Raw genomic sequence first — 18,512 nt, forward strand, 5'->3', positions numbered from 1 at the left:
GTGTATGTTATATTTTCCCCCTCCCCTCTCCTTCCCCACCCCACACACAGGCAAAAGAAGTCTTGCTTTATTATTTCTTGGCAAATCCATTGGCCTCTCTTTGCCTCTGGTATTATAACAGTGTCTCAATGATAAAATACTCTTTTTCCTTAGTTACGTTTCTCCCGTTGGCCACACTTGGGAAACAAAAGCACTGTGGCAAGAGTATAGCATGCAGTTAGACTGCCCAGCTTCCAGCTTTGATTCCTGCCCCACTCTGCCATGAGCTGTGTGATCTTGGGCAGATAGCTCAACTCTGCTACTTAGGGACTTTGTGAGGATTCATAATGACTTATTAAATAATAAATTACTAAAAATATGAAAATAACACTATCATTTATTAGGTGCTTACTGTGTTCCAGTCACCATTCTGAGTGCCTTATAAAGCATACTTGATTATGATAGACTTACTTTTTCAGAACCGCTTCTATTCTTCCTCGAACTCTTTAGCTCATTTAAGACAAGGAGTAATATGTGTAATGAGAGTAATTATTTTTAAAACTTTTAATCTTTCCAGCAGACTGAAAAGTTAGATAGAAGTGTTCAGTCACTGTTGTATCAGATTGATTTCTCCTTTCCTGATTCGACATTTCTTTCTTCAGGAATGGGATCTGTTGGGAAACATTAACTGGCTCTGTGCTGATTTCAGATTCTAGATATTAAGGAAATGGGAGTGGTGACAGGAAATGAGAGCCAGCAGCTGGGAAGCAAGTTTGTAACCTGATGTCATTGAACTGGTCTTTCACTCCTGAAAGACAAAATTACATGTAACTCATTGGAAGAGCAGGTGTCTCACCATTTTGTTTCGGTTTTTCCATTTGTGAGTGCATGATATACAGCTGTTCAGAGCTATATTTTCCACTTGGCAGCTATCTAGTAAGCAGAAGTTTTATTTTTGAAGTGTGATACGGGTATTCAAAGTTTTTAAGTGCCCTCAATATAACTACTTAAAGATCTTGAGACATAAGCTGTATGGGTCTGTAAATTAACCTAATGTTAAAGGTTCTTACAGGCAAGCCCGTTCTATGTCAGTTTTTTCTCTTCGAATTTAGGCACGCTCTTTAACACAACAGAGTGTACAAGATAGCATACTGTCCATCTTATTGGCTAACGTTTTAAAGTTTTATTTACTAACTTCAAAAGGAGTCTCACTTCTGATTACTCTTGTGTATTTAAGCCAGTGAAGAAAAAGAAGATAAAACGAGAGGTTAAGATTCTGGAGAACCTTCGTGGTGGAACAAATATCATTAAGCTGATTGACACTGTAAAGGACCCTGTGGTAGGTGCCAAATGGTTGGGGGAGTATACTAGTAGACTGGGGTGTGGATATGGGGGTTGTTTAACACGCAGAACCTCATGTAATGATACAGTGGGGATGGTGGTGTTTGTCTTAACTACTGACTGGTTTGAAAACCAGAAAAAAATCATGGTGGCCCAGTGATAAAACAGCTACAACCACTGCGATGGAACCTGAAAGTGTACAGAGAAAAATCCCTTTTCTGGGTTTGTACTTCAGTGTTTTGATTCAGCCCACAAATGTTTGTTGAATGTCTCCTTTAAGGCCCAGCCTCTCTCCAGTTTTGAAAGTGCATTACTGCCAATTTGTGTTACTCTACCTCACTTAAGTAAGCATGACATTTGAAAATCTGGGTTTACACAAAGAGAATGAACATCTCCACGTGGACACCTGGCATAAAGGCCTGAGCAGGTCCCAGCTCCACTGACCCTTTGAAGAAGTCATCGTCTTTCCCTTAATTCAGCATGTGTCATTAGGGCTCACGTCGCATATGTAGATAGACTAAAATATTTTTGTTGATGCTTAGTTTTTAGTCATTTTAAATGTACTGTTTAATTTTGTTTTCTCTCCCTAGGGAGTAACTTAACCTTAGGTGTTTCTGATTAGCTAAAGTTGGAGGCACCTCACCTCCCCACTTTCGTACCCCTTCTTGTCCCATTGCTGTTCTCCACCTGCTCTACCTCAGATATTTCCCTGTTCTCTTCCCATGATAGTTTTGTTTATTAAAGAAATAGGTTTTTTTTCCTGGCTGCTAAAGACATCCTCGTAATAATATAGTAGCTAACATGCATTGAGTGCTTACTATGTGCTGGGCATATTCCAAGTGCCCAACTGTGTCATGTCACTCAGTCCTCACAATAGTCCATTGGGGTGGGTACCATTTATTCACATTGTACAGATGAGAAAATGCAGAGGTTAGAAGATTCACTCAAGATTACACAGTATTGTTGAAGCATAAGGAAAGTTTTTCCTTCTGGACCCTGAGAAGACTGAGAAGGGAAGGGATTGTTGTATGCCAGATTGTAACTAATTGGCCTTTAAGATATATCCTGTCCTTTTAGCACAGATTGATTTTATAATGACTAGTTCTGGACTGCCTCCTGTTTGAAAATGGGCTGCATTGGAAATGAGTACCCATTGAAAAATGAGCACCATGTAAAAATAGGAATTTCAGAATAATTTTTAAAATGTGAGTTAGTATGTGGTATACCAGGAGCATCTTTGTTTTGCTTTTTCTTTTTCAAGTTAGCGGAACTTAGTGCTACATCTTATTACTTTTGTAATTTGTTAAAGTATGTGTATGTTTTACGTGATAATGTAAGACAAGTAAATTGAAGTTGACAAAAATCAACAGGGACCCCTTGTCTATTAGAAGGTCAGGCTTACTTCACAGCCTGTAGAGAGATGTGGTAATATTGATGAAACCCTTACAGTTTCGGGCTGGTGAAGAATTTTTAATCATGGCTGCTACTGGGGCTGCTGTTTGGACTCTGAGTTGTCCTCGCAGAGATCTGCATGCTGCCCTGTGGCCTGTTTCCTAGGTAACTTTCACATGGTTCTGGAGCAAAAGATTGCTAGATGATTTTTTTTTCTATAACTCCTTAAGTCCCTACTTTCTCCCAATTTTGAAAGCTTCTTAACTGCCAATTAGCGTTATTTTACTTCAATTAAGGAATCCTGTTATTTGAAAATCTAGATTTATACAAGCTAATATTTAACATTTTTGTACTCATTGGATTAAGGATTATAGTACTTTAAAAATATTCTATTATATATGAGTTTTTAGGAACAGGTCTGCTTGATAAGATGAGACCATCTGTAATGGTCTCTAGCCAAGGCAATAATATTATGGTGTAGCTTACTGATAATATCATGGATGGTTATATTTTCCTTTTGGTCCCCCAAAAGACCTATGATACATTCCCACAACCTGTGATAATTCTGTCAAGTGCAATTCTGGCTTGCTCAACTAAGATGAAAAATGTGTCACTTTTTTTGTATATAGTTGGCAAACTGGAACACTCCAGGGTATAAATCCTCACATAACCATTGAAGATTGGTTAAGGCCATTGGTAGGTTATTCAGAGAATACATTCCTCTTAAAACTTTTTATTACGAAATTTTCAACTGTTTTCAAAAGTAAATGCATAATGTAATGAACCTTCCTTCACACATGACCCAACTTTAGCAGTTAATCAGCTGTGGCCAACCTTATTTCATCTATACTCCCACCACTTCCCACCTCCCACTATCCCCAGTTATTTTGAAGCAAATTCCAGACATCATAAAATTTCAAGAGAATACTTTTCTTGACAGGCTGTCCCTGATGAGTGAATCCCATTGTTATCTGAGTAGGATTTGGGGATGGGCCATTTTGGCAGAAGCAGATTACATTGATTATTGTTTGGGTACTTAAAAAGCATTAATATTCTCTTTTACAGTCAAAGACACCAGCTTTGGTATTTGAATATATCAATAATACAGATTTTAAGGTGCGTATACTTTTCTTTCTGGCATGGGGTTAACGGGGTGAGGGGGAGGTGGTGATAAATCTTGTGTACTCCAGAACCCAAGGGGCAGGGCTGTCATTGATGAGAGGAGGAGATAACAAATTGAGTTCCTTAAAGCATGAGCGCAGGATGCAGAAAGTGGCTAGGGTTCTTGCATTAGGTGAAATTACTCATCACCCTTTGCCTTGCTTACTCCAGGAGTAGCTGCTTAGCTGGGTCTAAGCTCGTGCCTCATCTGTAACACTCTTGTTTTAGACAGCATAGCTTTAGTTGTATGTTAACTTTGACTTTTGTACAAAATCTTACTTTGCCGAGAGGAAGGGATAGACTGATACAAGGCTCTTGTGAAAAGAAGCAATGCATTGTATTCAGTGCTGTCAGATAGCGAGTGTGTGTGTGCACGTGATGTACAAATAAATGATTCAGGAAAACCAGACTCAGTGCTTTAGAAGAGCCCTATCTGGGTTTTTTACATTTTCTTATAATGTAAATTATTTTAGACATTGAAGTGTTCTTTTAAAATCATGGTTTTAAACTGGTTTTTCACAAATTTTATAATTTCAAGATTTTGGGGGTTAGGCATACTAGACATGGTGGAAACCCCTTTTTAGCACGTAATTTAAAAACCAATATACAAACAAAATAGTAGCGTTGATTTTCAGGGGCATTTGGAGGACTTGTAGTTGATTGTAACTCTGTCAGTGAGTAAGAGACTTGTGATTTTGTTGTGACAGGAGCTAGAGACAAAACTAAATCAGCAGTTGAAAGATGTTGGTATCAGGAGGGATGGTTCTGGGTGAGAGTAAGAGAACCTTATTCTCACACCTAAATTTTTTTTTTTTTTTTTGAGACGGAGTTTCACTCTTGTTGCCCAGGCTGGTGCGATCTCGGCTCACTGCAACCTCTGCCTCCCGCGTTCAAGCGATTCTCCTGCCTCAGCCTCCCGAGTAGCTAAGACTGCAAGCATGCACTGCCACCCCCAGCAATTTTTTTTTTTTTTTTGTATTATTAGTAGAGACGGGGTTTCACCGTGTTGGCCAGGCTAGTCTCGAACTCCTGACCTCAGGTGATCCACCCACCTCTGCCTCCCAAAGGGCTGGGATTATAGGTGTGAGCCACTGTCCCGCCCAGCCTAATTTTTCTTAATCACTCTAAAATGACTAAAACAAGGTTAGTGAAAAGTAAGCAAAAGAAGATATTTTGACTTATAAAACAAGGAAGTTTTATGTGTAGTATATAGCACTTCCCACATGTGACAGATTTTCTTGTTAATATGATTCCTTACAGGTGAAATTAGCAGTGAACTCTAAAGAACGGGGTTCAAATTTTTTCATTCAGCAGCATAACAGTGCTTAGCTGGTATGGTACTATGCCGATATGTGTAGCTGATCCTATGAATCACCCACATTTATCCTGGTATATGTGAATGGGAATGTGTGTGCATGTCTTAGAAAACCAGATAGTCTTTAGTGAAACCAAGTATTTTCCTAATGTAAAAATTGAAAGGCTTATGTGAATGGAACTTCATAGTGTAATTCCCAAAGTTTTAAATGCCTGTGCCTCGTTAATGAGTTTTTACCAATTGTCTAGCTACACGTGTAAAATTTCACCTCAGCGTTTTGTGGTTTTTTTGTTGTTGTTTTTTTTTGAGACGGAGCCTTGCTCTGTCACCCAGACTAGAGTGCAGTAGTGCAATCTCGGCTCACTGCAACCTCAGTCTCCCAAGTTCAATCAATTCTCCTGCCTCAGCCTCCTGAGTAGTTGGGACTACAGACGTGCACCACCACGCCCAGCTAATTTTTTTTTTTTTTCGTATTTTTAGTAGAGACGGGGTTTCGCCATGTTAGCCAGGATGGTCTCAATCTCCTTACCTCGTGATCCACCCACCTCAGCCTCCCAAAGTGCTGGGATTACAGGTGTGAGCAACCGCGCCCAGCCCATTTTCTGTTTCTTGAAGTGGCATCTGCTCTGTTGATTTAACAACTGCTGAAGATCAGTTAGTGGGAATTCTAATTTCTTAGAGAAATTCTCTCTCGGGTCTTAACCCTCAAAGGGGATGTTTCATACATTCTCTTGTAGCTTTCTTTAAAGAGATTACGGGAAATTAATGTTTTTTTGAGGCTTGCATGTCTGAAATCATTTTTATTTTGTCCTGCCAATTAATGTATTTGCTAGAGTATAGAATTGTAGGTTCTAATTCATAATGTCCTCGATTTGGAAGAGATTGTTCCAGTATTACCACTGAAGCCATTCTGGTTTCATCTTATGTGATGGTTTTGTTTTTGTTTTTTTTCTCTGGAAGCTTTTAGGATTTTCTCATTTCCAGTCTTCTGAAATTTCACGATGACGTGCCTTCATATGGGTCCTTTTTATCTTTTGTTCTGCATACTTGCTGGGCTTTTTCCCCTGTGTTTTGGAAAAAATATTTTTAATGTTCTTTGATTTTTCTCCCCTTTCTTCTTCGTTCTCACTTTCCAGAACTCATTCAAATGTTAGACTTCACATCTTACAGCTCCATTTTGGTCTCGGAACTTTTTAAAATAGTATCCTGTTCTTTTATGTTTTATGTAATACCTTCTATTTTCTCACTAAGAATATTGTATTTTTTCCCTTCATACTTTTTCTCTATTTTTCTTTGTATGTGAGTTTTTGTTATTTGTCTCTGAAATATCATGGTTTTGGAATGTCTGCTCATTGCTCTAAAGAACCATCAGCCCCTGTCTCAAGGATGCAGGCTTGGCTGCTGGTATCTTAGCCTCAAGTTGAGGAGAACCATGGGGAGTGTTGTGCAGACTTCACCTAAATCTCCAGTTTTCAATGTGGTATCTTAAACTCATTTTCCCATTTCCAGTGCACTCTGTTTGCTCTCTTAGACCAACATCGGAGGTCGCCTGTCCTGAGCCTCTCTGAGGTTGTTCAGTTTGAAGCTGTTTGCCTCTGGCTCCCCTTTCGCTGTTGGCAGAGACATGTTTTCCAGCTTCACAATGTTGTTTCTCCTATCCCTTAGTTCTTAAAATTTAATCTCCCTGCCCCTTTTACGGTTATTTTAGAGGAGTTTCAGGTAGAGCAGAGGTGTTTGATCTGCCTTGTTTAACTGGAGGTCCCCTTTGAATGTTCAAGCCATGACATTTTAGTCAAGAGATCATTAAATATCAGATGGCAGATGTGTATTTTTGAAGAGCAAATCATGGCAGGAAAATTATATTCTTTTCCAGATAGGCAGGCCACAAATAGAAAATCATTTAGTTCATTGTCGTGATGTCCTTTACTCTTTTTATTTTGTCCTGTGTCCGTCTTATTAGGAAAGTTTGTCTTTTTTATCTTTTTAATTTTAGTGTAAAGTATATTAACAACTGGTTTTAAGGGTATCACCCAGAGAGTTTTTGTCCCTGGTTAATACGAGGGTGAATTAACAGTGATGCAGCCCGCAGCCCATTCTTTTCAGTATTTTATATTGGTGCAATGGATTATAAATTTTGATCTACAATTTTATTTTGTCATAGGGTCCTTCTCTAAATTTGGTATCAAGGTTATACTATACAAGATAGATTGGGTAGCTTTTCCTCTTCCTATTCTCTGAAAGTTTATATGAGATAGGTATTATATGAGTAGATGTCTTTCAGGGGTGGGAGGAAGACTTTGAACCATACTTTCCTTTTTAAAACAGGTTAAAGTTTATCCCGGTTTTCTGTCTCTTCTTGAGTCTATTTGGATAATATATTTTTTATTTACTTTCAATTTGATTGACACAAAGAATTCTCTTAGGACTTAAAAACTATTGTTGACTGGTCACAAAAACAAAACAAACAAAAAAAAACCTCTGGCGTATCTGTAGTTATCCTTTCCTTCACATTTTTAAGTAGTATTCGTGCCTTTACTCCTTTTGTTTTTAAATCAGTCTTGCTAGAGATCTCTTATTAATCCTTTAAAAGAACCAGCTTTTTGGTTTTATTGCTCAGTTATTGTTTTTGTTTTTCTCTTTCTGCTTCTATCTTACATTTCTTCTTCCTTCAACTTTGTTGGGCTTTCAGTGGTTTTCTTCTTCATTTCTTGAGTTGAATTAAACTCATTGGATTCTGTTTTTCCTTTTCTTTTTTGTTTTTTTTGAGACGGAATCTCACACTGTTGCCCAGGCTGGAGTGCAGTAGCATAGTCTTGGCTCACTGCAGTCTCCACCTCCCAGGTTCAAGCGATTCTCCTGCCTGAGCCTCCTGAGTAGCTGAGATTACAGGTGTGTGCCACCACGGCCAGCTAATTTTTCTGTTTTTAGTACAGACGGGTTTTACCATGTTGGTCAGGCTGGCCTTGAGCTGCTGACCTCGTGATCCACTTGCCTTGGCCTCCCAAAATGCTGGGTTTACAGGTGTGGGCCACCGTGCCAAGCCTTGATTTTGTTTTTCTTCATAATACATGTGCTTAAGTTTGTACAACCCTAAGCATCATTTTACCTGCATCCCATGCTTATGGAACTCGCTTCTGGATAGTTTTTAAACTAGAAGTGCAAACTGCAACATTGTGAATTTGCATTTTTCTCCCCAGACTTTTTACTTGGAAAATTGGAAAGAATAGCACAATCAGTATATATCCTTCACCTAGATTTACCAGTTGTTACTGTTTTGCCACATTTGCAGTTATTTCTCTCCCTGTCCCCTAACCCTGGCTTTTTTTTCCTTTTTTTTTTGAGACAGAGTCTCGATCTCTCACCCAGGCTGGAGTGGAAAGTCTTGATCTCTTACCCATGCTGGAGTGCAGTGACCTGATCTTGGCTCACTGTAACCTCCGCCTCCTGGGTTCAAGCGATTCTCCTGCCTCAGCCTCTTGAGTAGCTGGGACTACAGGCATGCCCCACCACACCCAGCTAATTTTTTGTGTTTTTAGTAGAGACAGGGTTCCACCATGTTGACCAGGCTGGTCTTGAACCCCTTACCTCAGGTGATCTGCCCACCTTGGCCTCCCAAAGTGCTGGGATTACAGGCTGAGCCACTATGCCCAGCCTCTCCTTTCTGTCTCTGTTTTATCTTTTTGCTGAGTCATTTTAAAGTAAGTTGCAGACATCATTATGATACGTCACTTGTAAATATGCTAGCACTGAAACTAGGCTGTTTTCCTGTGCAAACACAATACTCTTAGTACACCGAAGAAATTTAGTATTTATACAATAGTGCCATCTAAGATAAGTTCATACTCAAAAGTTTCTCTATAATTATTGTTTCAGTAATATTCTTTATAGCTGTGTGTTTGTGAATGTATGATCCAGGATCCAGTTGAATTTTTTAAAAGTTTGATTGCACTATGTTCAGAGAACATGACCTATATAATGTTAATTATTTGGAATTTGTTGATGGTTGCTTTGTAACTTTAGTACATGATCATTTTTTATGCCAAGTGTGTTAATTTAGTTCAGAATTATGGCCTACTAATTTTTTTTCCTTGTATTTCACTTTATGGTAGGGGTATTGGTTTGGTCAGTTTCTCCTTAAAATCAGCAGTTTTTATGCTTTATATATACCGAAACTGTAATAAAGATATTTTAGAACAAGACAAAACTTTGAAACAAATGAATGAGAAAAGTTGGTCTCTAAGAGTTGGAATGAATAATTGTAGCAACCTCCCATACTTAAAAGTGTCTCAGGCCAGGTGTGGTGGCTCATGTCTATAATCTCAGCACTTTGGGAGGCTGAAGCAGGCAGATCGCCTGAGGTCAGGAGTTAGAGACCAGCATGGCCAGCATGGTGAAAGCCCGTCTCTACTAAAAATACAATAAAATTAGCTAGGTGTGGTGGTGCACGCCTGTAGTCCCAGCTACTCGGGAGGCTGAGATTGGAGAATCACTTGAACCCGGAGGGGCGGAGGTTGCAGTACACAGAGATCATGCCATTGCACTCCAACCTGGGCGACAGAATGAGACTACATCTCAATTAAAAAAAAAAAAAAAGGTGTCTCAAGAGAAGCTAAGGTACTATTTTGAAATATTAAAAAACAAAGGGATTTCAAAAAGACATGCCAAATGGGCTCCATCCTAAGAAGCTGGTAGAATCATATTGATATTTGGAGAATTTCTAAATCATGTAGAGGTAAATCACCACTTAGTAGATAATGTGAGGCCTTGTTAATTCTGTTAGAGGTTGAGTTTACAGACTAAACAGTTATCTTAATTGGGGAAATAAATTGTACTTTTATATTACATCATGTATGTTATTATAGGTCGTTAACATTTTGTCATTTCCTTATAGGGAAATAGGTGACATTTTCAGGGGGATTTGTAGTAACTTTGATCTGCTTGATTAAAGATTTATTCTACTTCCTTAAATTTCTAGAAACGTTGACCTCGGTTTTATTCTTTAACTTAAGGGTTACATGTAAACAATTCTTAAACTGGTGACTCCCACAGTAAATACCTCTTTTGCTTGGACTTTATATATCCCACCACTTTTTCTTCTCTCTACACATGACAGGGATTTATGGGCATGGACTGAGCTGTGTATATTAGGGAATGTGCACACACTGTGTGGCTTGAGAGTTTGGTGTGTTGGTGATTCCCACATCTGGCAGGTGACCAGAGCTGCCTGGGATAGCTTTCTTATAAAGTGTGAATCTTCTGAAGGTCATGGTTGGAAATGGGGTCTTCGAGTCTGGGCTCACGGTGATGCAGCTGAATTGCATTGGAGTCTGAACAGCTGTGTGTATGCTTACGGTAGTAGTGAGGCCCACCTGTGGCCATGCCTTTGTGAGTGTCTATGGTTTTATACCATGTAGGCCCTGAGTCTGATGACCAAATTACAATTTCTGCCATTCTCCTTCTCAGACTTTTTGGAGCTAATTAAAAGGCCCAGGAAATTTCCACCTTTTAAGTCATTTTTTGAAAATGTAAGCAAAGCTGACTTCCTGCCAGCATTTTGCAGTGGATTGTTTAATAATGTTCTCCCCATAGCTGGCTAAGAAGAAGGGAGGGTAAGTGTGGTTCTTGTGACGTTTCTCTTTCTAATGTGTCATGGACTCTTGGTACTTCTATTTCTTGAAAGACTGCTTCTGTTTTGTTCCATTGACTGTGAACATTGTGAAAACATGTATGCAAGACAGAGCTGCCATACGTGATGTTTGGTGTATGAAGCGCCTGCTCTTCTGCTGTGCGAGGACTTCGTATGTGGTTGGAGTTCAGTGTAGGAAATGGGTGTGGTATTGAGTGAGTTGTTCAGTGGGCCCTTCGCATACTTGGGTGGTGGGGAGAGTTCAGAGATCTTTTATCACCAAATTTGATGACTCTGCCACCAGCCACTGTACCCGTTTCTCCCCGTCATGTGTATGCCACGAAGCACAGGGAATGTTGGCGTGAGACTCTTGGGGTCTGGACAAAGCACACACAGCAGAATGAGGAATCACCTTGAGAACCTGAGGTTACCACCAGTCCCTGTGTGAGGAATGTTAACTCTGGGGATGCTGTGTTCTTAATGGCGTCCTGTGCACAGCCACGTTGGAGAGTCAGTGGCATGGAGATAGAGAAGGGAGGTATCATTGTCAGCTCTGTAGAAAGACAGGTTGGGTTTGGCTTTATAGGCTAAGGTGGAGCAGGGCTAGAGAGGGAAGCAAACATGGGCTTGTTTTGTCAGAGCTGGGAACTTCTAGGGGTGCAGTGAAGAACAGAGCTACAGAAGTCGGAGGAAGCCAGACTGTGGACCCTGCATAGTCTTGAATTCTAGGCCCTGGCAGTTAAATGTTACAGACAGATGTAGTTTGGTCTCCTCCTACCCAGAGATCATGAGAAGTGAGGGTGAATGGCAGTCAGTCACTTGGGACTTTGTAATATCTTAGGCCTAAACACTAGTGTACAACTGGTGTCTTTTGAATTAAATTGTTAATGGTTTTTGTAGCTAGAAATACTGTGTTGACAGTCCAGAGACATTTATTTTTATGGCTTGCACTGTTTATACAGATGCATGGTGTAGGTACCACATGGTGAGGAAAGCCTTCCACAGATAAAAGTCCTAATAAGATAGCCCATGTTAGTTTTTTGGAAATAAAATATTCCAGCCCTCTAAGGGTTAGAAAATTTGATCTTTTCTCTTTCATAGCATATTTATTGACTTGAAGTTCAATTTAGCATAGTCTCTGTGAGGGATTTCCTTAACTCACAGAGGAGGCACTGCTTTGACACCCAAGAGATGGAATCTTAAGCCTCTGTCTTTACATTCTGTCAGTGTGCAGCCAAGTCCTGGCTAAGAAGCCTTCTTGCAGCAGAGCTGGGAGAAGAACAAAAAACTTGGGTGTGTGTTATGTAGGTGAAGCTCTCCTGAGTAGAGGTGGTGGCTTGTTGGTGCTGTTCTGCCTGAATGGGGGTCAGCTGCAGCCAGGGCCAGCCACCCAACCCCACAACACCATGTACTGGCCTGTGCATTTCATTCCCTGTGCTGCCCTAAGGTTGATGAAATCAAATATTTTTCCTAAGCTGGAAGAGGGAATTACTCTTACCTAAAGGGGGAAACTTGAGAAAGCAAAGACCTGGTATTCTTAGAAAATGTTAAATTTTGTTCTCGGCAAATTTGATGTTTTTATTAAATTTTTTTGAACATTATATGTGGATCAAAAATATAAAATGGTAGACAGTGAAAAGCCTCTTTCATTCCCCTGTATTCCAACTGCCTATTCCTTTACACATATATACATGAAACTAGTTTTTATTACTTTCTTCTATATCATTTTTGCAGATGCAGAAAATGTGGATGTATAGTTTTATTTTCCCCCCATTACACAGACATATTGTATATACACTGTTCTGTGTTCCCTGGAGAGATTCCCTACATTGCTTGTGTCTCTCTCCCAATAGAAGAACAAGAGAAGTTTAATAAAGGTGTGTTTCTTAATTTTATAGAAAGTGTGGGTTGCGAATTGATGGGAAAACAGATTTACATGGATTTGATTGGATATCAAAGATAATGAGAGTTCCTGACAAGGTTTTATGATGCTTTTAATGAAGCTTGTAGCATTAATGTATTCTGACTCTTAGAAATTTTTTAAAAACTCCCAGTGAGTGGGTCTTTGGATTATCAATAATGAAAACTTCCATTTGTCTATCAGTTTGGCCGGTGATCGTTTTTGATACCCCTGTCTTTTTTCACTCCTAAAACATCAGTTGTTGCCTGTGAAATGTTCTTTTTTTCCAGCCTGGAATTGGTTTCCAGGGAGCAGAGGGTATAGATTTTTTTGTAAGCTCTTGCCATCTGCAAATGCTATAGCACCTCCTTTTTCCTCATTTCTTTTGAGAACAGCCCGTCTCGCCACTGTTTTACCACAATAGCCCATGAAGTTCTTCAGAGCTCTGCCATCCACTCAGAACCCACTTCTCTAGAATATACTGTGGTGTTAGAGTGGGGTTCGTTTTCTTGATGTTCAGTAAGAATGTGAAGACAGACAACTTAGACTTCACAATGGTGTAATTGTGGTTAATAATTGTAATTGGCAAAATCACAGAGCATTAAATAGGAAAGATCTGAGTTGGCTTAAATGTTTTTCTCCCTTGGAATTCCTTCCTTTTTTTGTGATTAAAATATAAAACCTTCATCTTTAGTCTTCCCATTTATTTCAGATCAGGTAGTAAAAACGTCATGGGATTCCTTAGTCACATAAATATCAAATAAGCTTAGAGAATGGCCTGCACTTAGGATGACAAGATGCAGTGAGACTAAATTAACTTTCTGTTTTCTGGACTCTGTTTCAGCAACTCTACCAGATCCTGACAGACTTTGATATCCGGTTTTATATGTATGAACTACTTAAAGTAAGTGGTATTCATAAACTGTTAATTTTTTCAGGCCTGTTCATTAAAAGATAAGTTTTTGAGAAAACAAAGAGAACTCAAGCAGAATGTTTCTTGATACCCAGAGGATTTAGTGAAGTTTTTAAACTTATACTGAGGCCTCCATCGAAGAATCTTCACATAGAAACTTTCCAGTGGAACTGACAAAAAAGTGGCCAGTCAGGGGGTACCAGGAGCATTATACCTTAGAACCTCCCATAGCTCTTGTTTGGTCCATGTGTTTTCTCTTTGCTGCTTTATTCTTACTGTGAATATAACAAATCACCCCAAACTTAATGACTTTTAAAAAATGATTATTGTTTCTTATAATTCTGTGAGTTAGCCAGGTGGTTCTTTAGGTCTCAGTTGACTTGACTGGGGTAGGATGGTCCAGGATGGCCTCATTCACAATCTAGGACCACAGCTGGAGCTGCAGGGATAGCTGAGGTCTCATCCTCCAGCCCGTGAAGTCCATGCTGCTTCCCATGGTGGTCCTCCTGGGGTTTCTAGCGGCAGAGAGAGGGAAACCTCAATCTATAGGCACTTTTCAACCCTCTACCTGTGTCATATTTGCTAATACCCTATTCTCCAAAGCAAATCACATGGCCAAGCCTAGCTTCAAAGGGTGGAAAAACCGACTCCAATTCTTGATGGGAAAAGCACTGAAGTCATATTGTAGAGAGACATGCCTACAGGGGTGGCAGGCATTTGCAGCCATCTTTCCTTGCCATGTGTCGTCATCCATTTGCATGAGTCTTCCTACCCCTGTAGCCCTGGCTCGTTAATGCAGGGAGAAGTGATGGGTAGAATGTCTAAGAGACTTACTAACCCCAAGCACAATGAAATTTGAAGAATTACTGGTTGGTGGAGGAATGATCATTTTGTCTGTCTAGATAAACACTTAAAGGAATGCTCAATTTGTAAATTGGAATACACCCATGGGTCCTAGATTTTTGTGTCATGGATCACTAAGAACCTAGAGAAAACTGAACTCCTTCCAGAAATGCTTGTATTAATATGCAGTCTTGCGAAAAGTTTTAGGGTAGTTGTAGATCTTAAGAACAGTTCTATGAAATGAATGTGTTTTTATAAGAACTTGTACAAACCACTTTTTTTTAGAGAAAGCTGAGGTGGTGGGTTTAAGGTTCACTCTTATGACTAATGGGCCTTCCTTTTTGTCAGTAAGATCAGAAAGACAAAAAAAGATCGAGCTTGATTTATCCCACCTTTCTCCATGTCTTCTCCAGACTAAAATTGAAGCATTGGTGTGGATAAAATTTGCAGTGCCAGGATCCTGTGAACTGTCAGGCTAGCTCCTTTCCTGGAGGTGCTTCCCGAGTAATCCTATGCACTCTCACCCCATGAGAGCTACAATTCAGATCTCACAGTTGGTTATTTTTAAGTAAGGTGGTATTGAGATTTTGTGTTATTTAACCATCAGCCAAAGCTAAAGTTGTTTAAGCCAGCTTGCCCTTAGGTCCCATAAAGACATCCAACTAATGCAGGTCTTCCCAAGTGGACATGTGGGTGTCGCTCAATGTCTGATGTCCTTTCTGCTTTCTGGAAGTAGCAGCTAGGCAGTAAGGGCATATACTTATTTTTGCTAATGAGACATAGAATCCCAGATGAAACTTGAAAAATGTCTTTCATGCTTAATAGTCAGAAACTGTACCAGATTTTAAAACTGAAATAATTCCCCAAAGAATTTCAAAGCATGTCAGTAACTCCATAGGGAGTCCAACTAGGAAACTTGGCAAAAGAATTAATTACCTTACTGTATTTGTTCAGTCTTTGCTTTCATTGAGTATTTTTCCCATGCCAGGTATTGTGGTCTTAATTAGTTTATTCCTTTGGACAGAGTAGGCAATATAGCAGAATCAACACTTGGTAAATTTTCTCTGAAAAGAAAAAATAGGAGTGGGGAAGACTAAATATTTAACTCCTTTGAAAATGTAGAAATAACTGAGGCTGAGGGCTGCAGTGTGATGACTCAGTGACTCAACCAGATCTCCTGATTCAGATTCGGGGAGGTCTGCCCACGACCCCTGGTGTCATAAAGCACTGCCACAAAGGCACTTTGGAATCTTGCTACAGTTATTATAAAACAGAGGAAAAAAATTGAAGTAGAATTTAAGCGAATTAAATAAATCTTAAATGTAAAGTCTTTAGGATGTTTGTGTATGTAAAACTCTCACCCAGATTTACATAGGACGATGATATCCAGTATAGTTAGTAACCACTGCCCATAGGTAAATTAAGTAAAATTTAAAATTTAGTTGCTGGCCAGACTTAGTGACTCACACCTGTAAATCCCAACGCTTCAGGAGGCCAAGGCAGGTGGATTGCTTGAGCTCAGAAGTTCAAGACCAGCCTGGGCAACATGGCAAAGCCCTGTATCTACAAAAAAAAAAGAATACATATATATATATATATATCTGAATATGTATAAATTAGCCAGGTGTGGTGGTGCATGCCTATGGTTCCAGCTACTCAGCAGGTGGAGGTGGGAGGATCCACTTGAGCCTGTGAGGCAGAGGTTGCAGTGAGCTGAGATCATGCCACTGCACTTTAGCCTGGGCGACAGAGCAAGGCCTTGTCCCAAAAAATAAAATAATAAAATAAAATTTAGTTCCCTAATCACACTAGGCACATTTCAGGTGCTCGGTGGCCTCATGTAGCTAGTGGCTACTGTATCATAGCATGCAGGAATAGAATATTTCCGTCGTTGCAGAAAGTCCTATTGGACAGGGCTGGTAGAGGATATTGTGAACGTCCTGCAGGGCTCTCTTGTGTTCTGTTCAGTGTCTCCTCTGAAGATTATATCCTTATATGTATCCCCATAGTTTAGTAGTGCCTGTTCTTGATCTTCAAATAACAAGCAATCTTTATTTTTTTATTTTTTTGAGACAGAATCTCTGTCGCCCAGGCTGGAGTGAGGTGGCACGATCTCGGCTCACTGCAACCTCCACCTCCCAGGTTTAAACAATTCTCCCTCCTCAGCCTCCTGAGTAGTTGGGATTACAGGCGCGTACCACCACACTTGGCTAATTTTTTATTTTTAGTAGAAATGGGGTTTCACCGTGTTGGTCAGGCTGGTCTCAAAACTCCTGACCTCATGATCTGCCCGCCTCGGCCTCCCAAACTGCCGGGATTACAAGTGTGAGCCGCTGCGCCTGGCCATAACAAGCATTCTATATTGTATACTCTTGGTTCAAGGAAAAGCACAGATTGGGGGAGCTTATTCCTGGAATGCTCATCCCAGGGCTCATTCTCTGGCTTGTGTACTCCTCCAACATGAAGAAGTCCACTCCAGTGTCCTTGAGAGTCTAGTTTATTGCTTCTCATCCAGGTCAAGCTTGTCCCCCAGGGGACATTTGGCAAAATCTGGAACCATTTTTGGTTGTTACAACTGGTTGGGGCTCTACTGGTAGGTAGAGGACAGGGATTCTGCTTGAGGAGTATTTCGTTGACCTTGTGTAGGATTCAGGTGCTTTTAAGCTTAGCCAAAGGTCCTGAATTTGAAGTTTATGAAGATAGTTATTATTTTAGGCAAGGGAGATTTAGAAGCAAATTTTTATGTTAAAAAAAATAGAGCTTAACAATCTAATAAATGATTGAAAGATTTGAATCACCATTTCTCCAAAGAAGATTTAGAATGGCCAATAGACACATAAAAAGATGTTCCACTTCATCACTCATTATGGAAATAAAAATCAAAACCACATGGAGATACCACTTTATGCCCACCAGAAAAGCTGTAATCAAGTTGAACAATGACAGGTGTTGATGAGAATGTGGAGAAACTTAAACCCTCAGGTTGCTGGTGGGAGTAAAAGTGATGCAGCCACTTTGGAAGATAATTAGGCAGTTTCTTAAAAGTTTAAACACAAACTTAGCATACAACCCAGCACTTCCACCCCTAGGAATCTACCCAAGGGAAATTAAAGCATGAGTGGAAACAACCCAAATGTCCATCAGTAGTAGTGGAATACCACTCAGCAAGGAAAAACAACTTGGATGAATCTCAGAAATAGTATACTGAGTGAAAGAAGGTAGACGAAGCACTATACGTGTATGATTTCATTTATGAATGTGCAGAAAAGGCAAATCTATACCAGCAAATAGCAGGTCAGTGGTTGTGGGCAGGGCATGGAGGGATTGGGAGAAGTTAGGAGAGGGGATTGACTACAGACAAGCTCAAGAAAAATTTTAGGGGTAGAGATGTTCTAAAACTGGATTGTGGTAATGGTTGCACAGCTCTTTAAATTTGTGAAAAACCATTATATACCTAATATCTGCATATCAATCATCTTATACAAAGCAGTTTTCTCCCTTGGAGTAATAATGTAATGATCATTCCTTTTTTTTTTTTCTTTGAGACCAGCTCTGTTTCCCAGGCTGGAGTGCGATGGCGCCATCTCGGCTCACTGCAACCTCCGCCTCTCAGGTTCAAGCAATTCTTGTGCTTTAGCCCCACAAGTAGCTGGGACTAGAGGCGCCCACCACCTCGCCTGGCTAATTTTTTGTATTTTTAGTAGAGATGGAGTTTCGCCATGTTGGCCAGGCTGGTCTTGAACTCCTGACCTGAAGTGATCTGCTTGCCTCGGCCTCCAAAAGTGCTGGGATTACAGGCGTGAGCACCATACCTGGCCTCGTAATGATAATTCTTAAAGGCTCGGGGATTGTATTAAGGAAAATACTAATGCTTGGTCATCCAGAAAACCCACGTGGGACCCTTGTGTACAAAATAAGCCATATTGAAAGATGTATTTGAATGTCATTCTTCATGTCCACATAGATGCTGGTCTGTCCTTTGAACCATTATGAGAGGTGACTCCAGTGAGGTTCCAAAGTCTGGTTTATCATCCCACACACA

At 40.0% G+C, this 18,512-nt stretch overlaps 2 protein-coding genes across 2 annotated transcripts in view; both read left to right on the forward strand.

Moving 5' to 3' along the window:
• CFAP20 (cilia and flagella associated protein 20) overlaps window positions 1-18,512 on the forward strand; it is a 309,756-nt gene that overhangs the window by 248,430 nt on the left and 42,814 nt on the right. The gene's annotated exons all lie outside the window — the stretch shown is intronic.
• Window positions 1-18,512, forward strand: part of CSNK2A2 (casein kinase 2 alpha 2) — a 40,708-nt gene that overhangs the window by 10,920 nt on the left and 11,276 nt on the right. Inside the window, exons 3-5 of the mRNA XM_050773046.1 lie at window positions 1,217-1,318; window positions 3,778-3,828; window positions 13,559-13,618. Coding sequence (XP_050629003.1) covers window positions 1,217-1,318; window positions 3,778-3,828; window positions 13,559-13,618 — 213 coding nt within the window. The remainder of the gene's footprint in view (window positions 1-1,216; window positions 1,319-3,777; window positions 3,829-13,558; window positions 13,619-18,512) is intronic.

The sequence above is a fragment of the Macaca thibetana genome, chromosome 20 (genome assembly GCF_024542745.1).
Source record: "Macaca thibetana thibetana isolate TM-01 chromosome 20, ASM2454274v1, whole genome shotgun sequence".
NCBI classification, from domain to species: Eukaryota; Metazoa; Chordata; class Mammalia; order Primates; family Cercopithecidae; genus Macaca; species Macaca thibetana.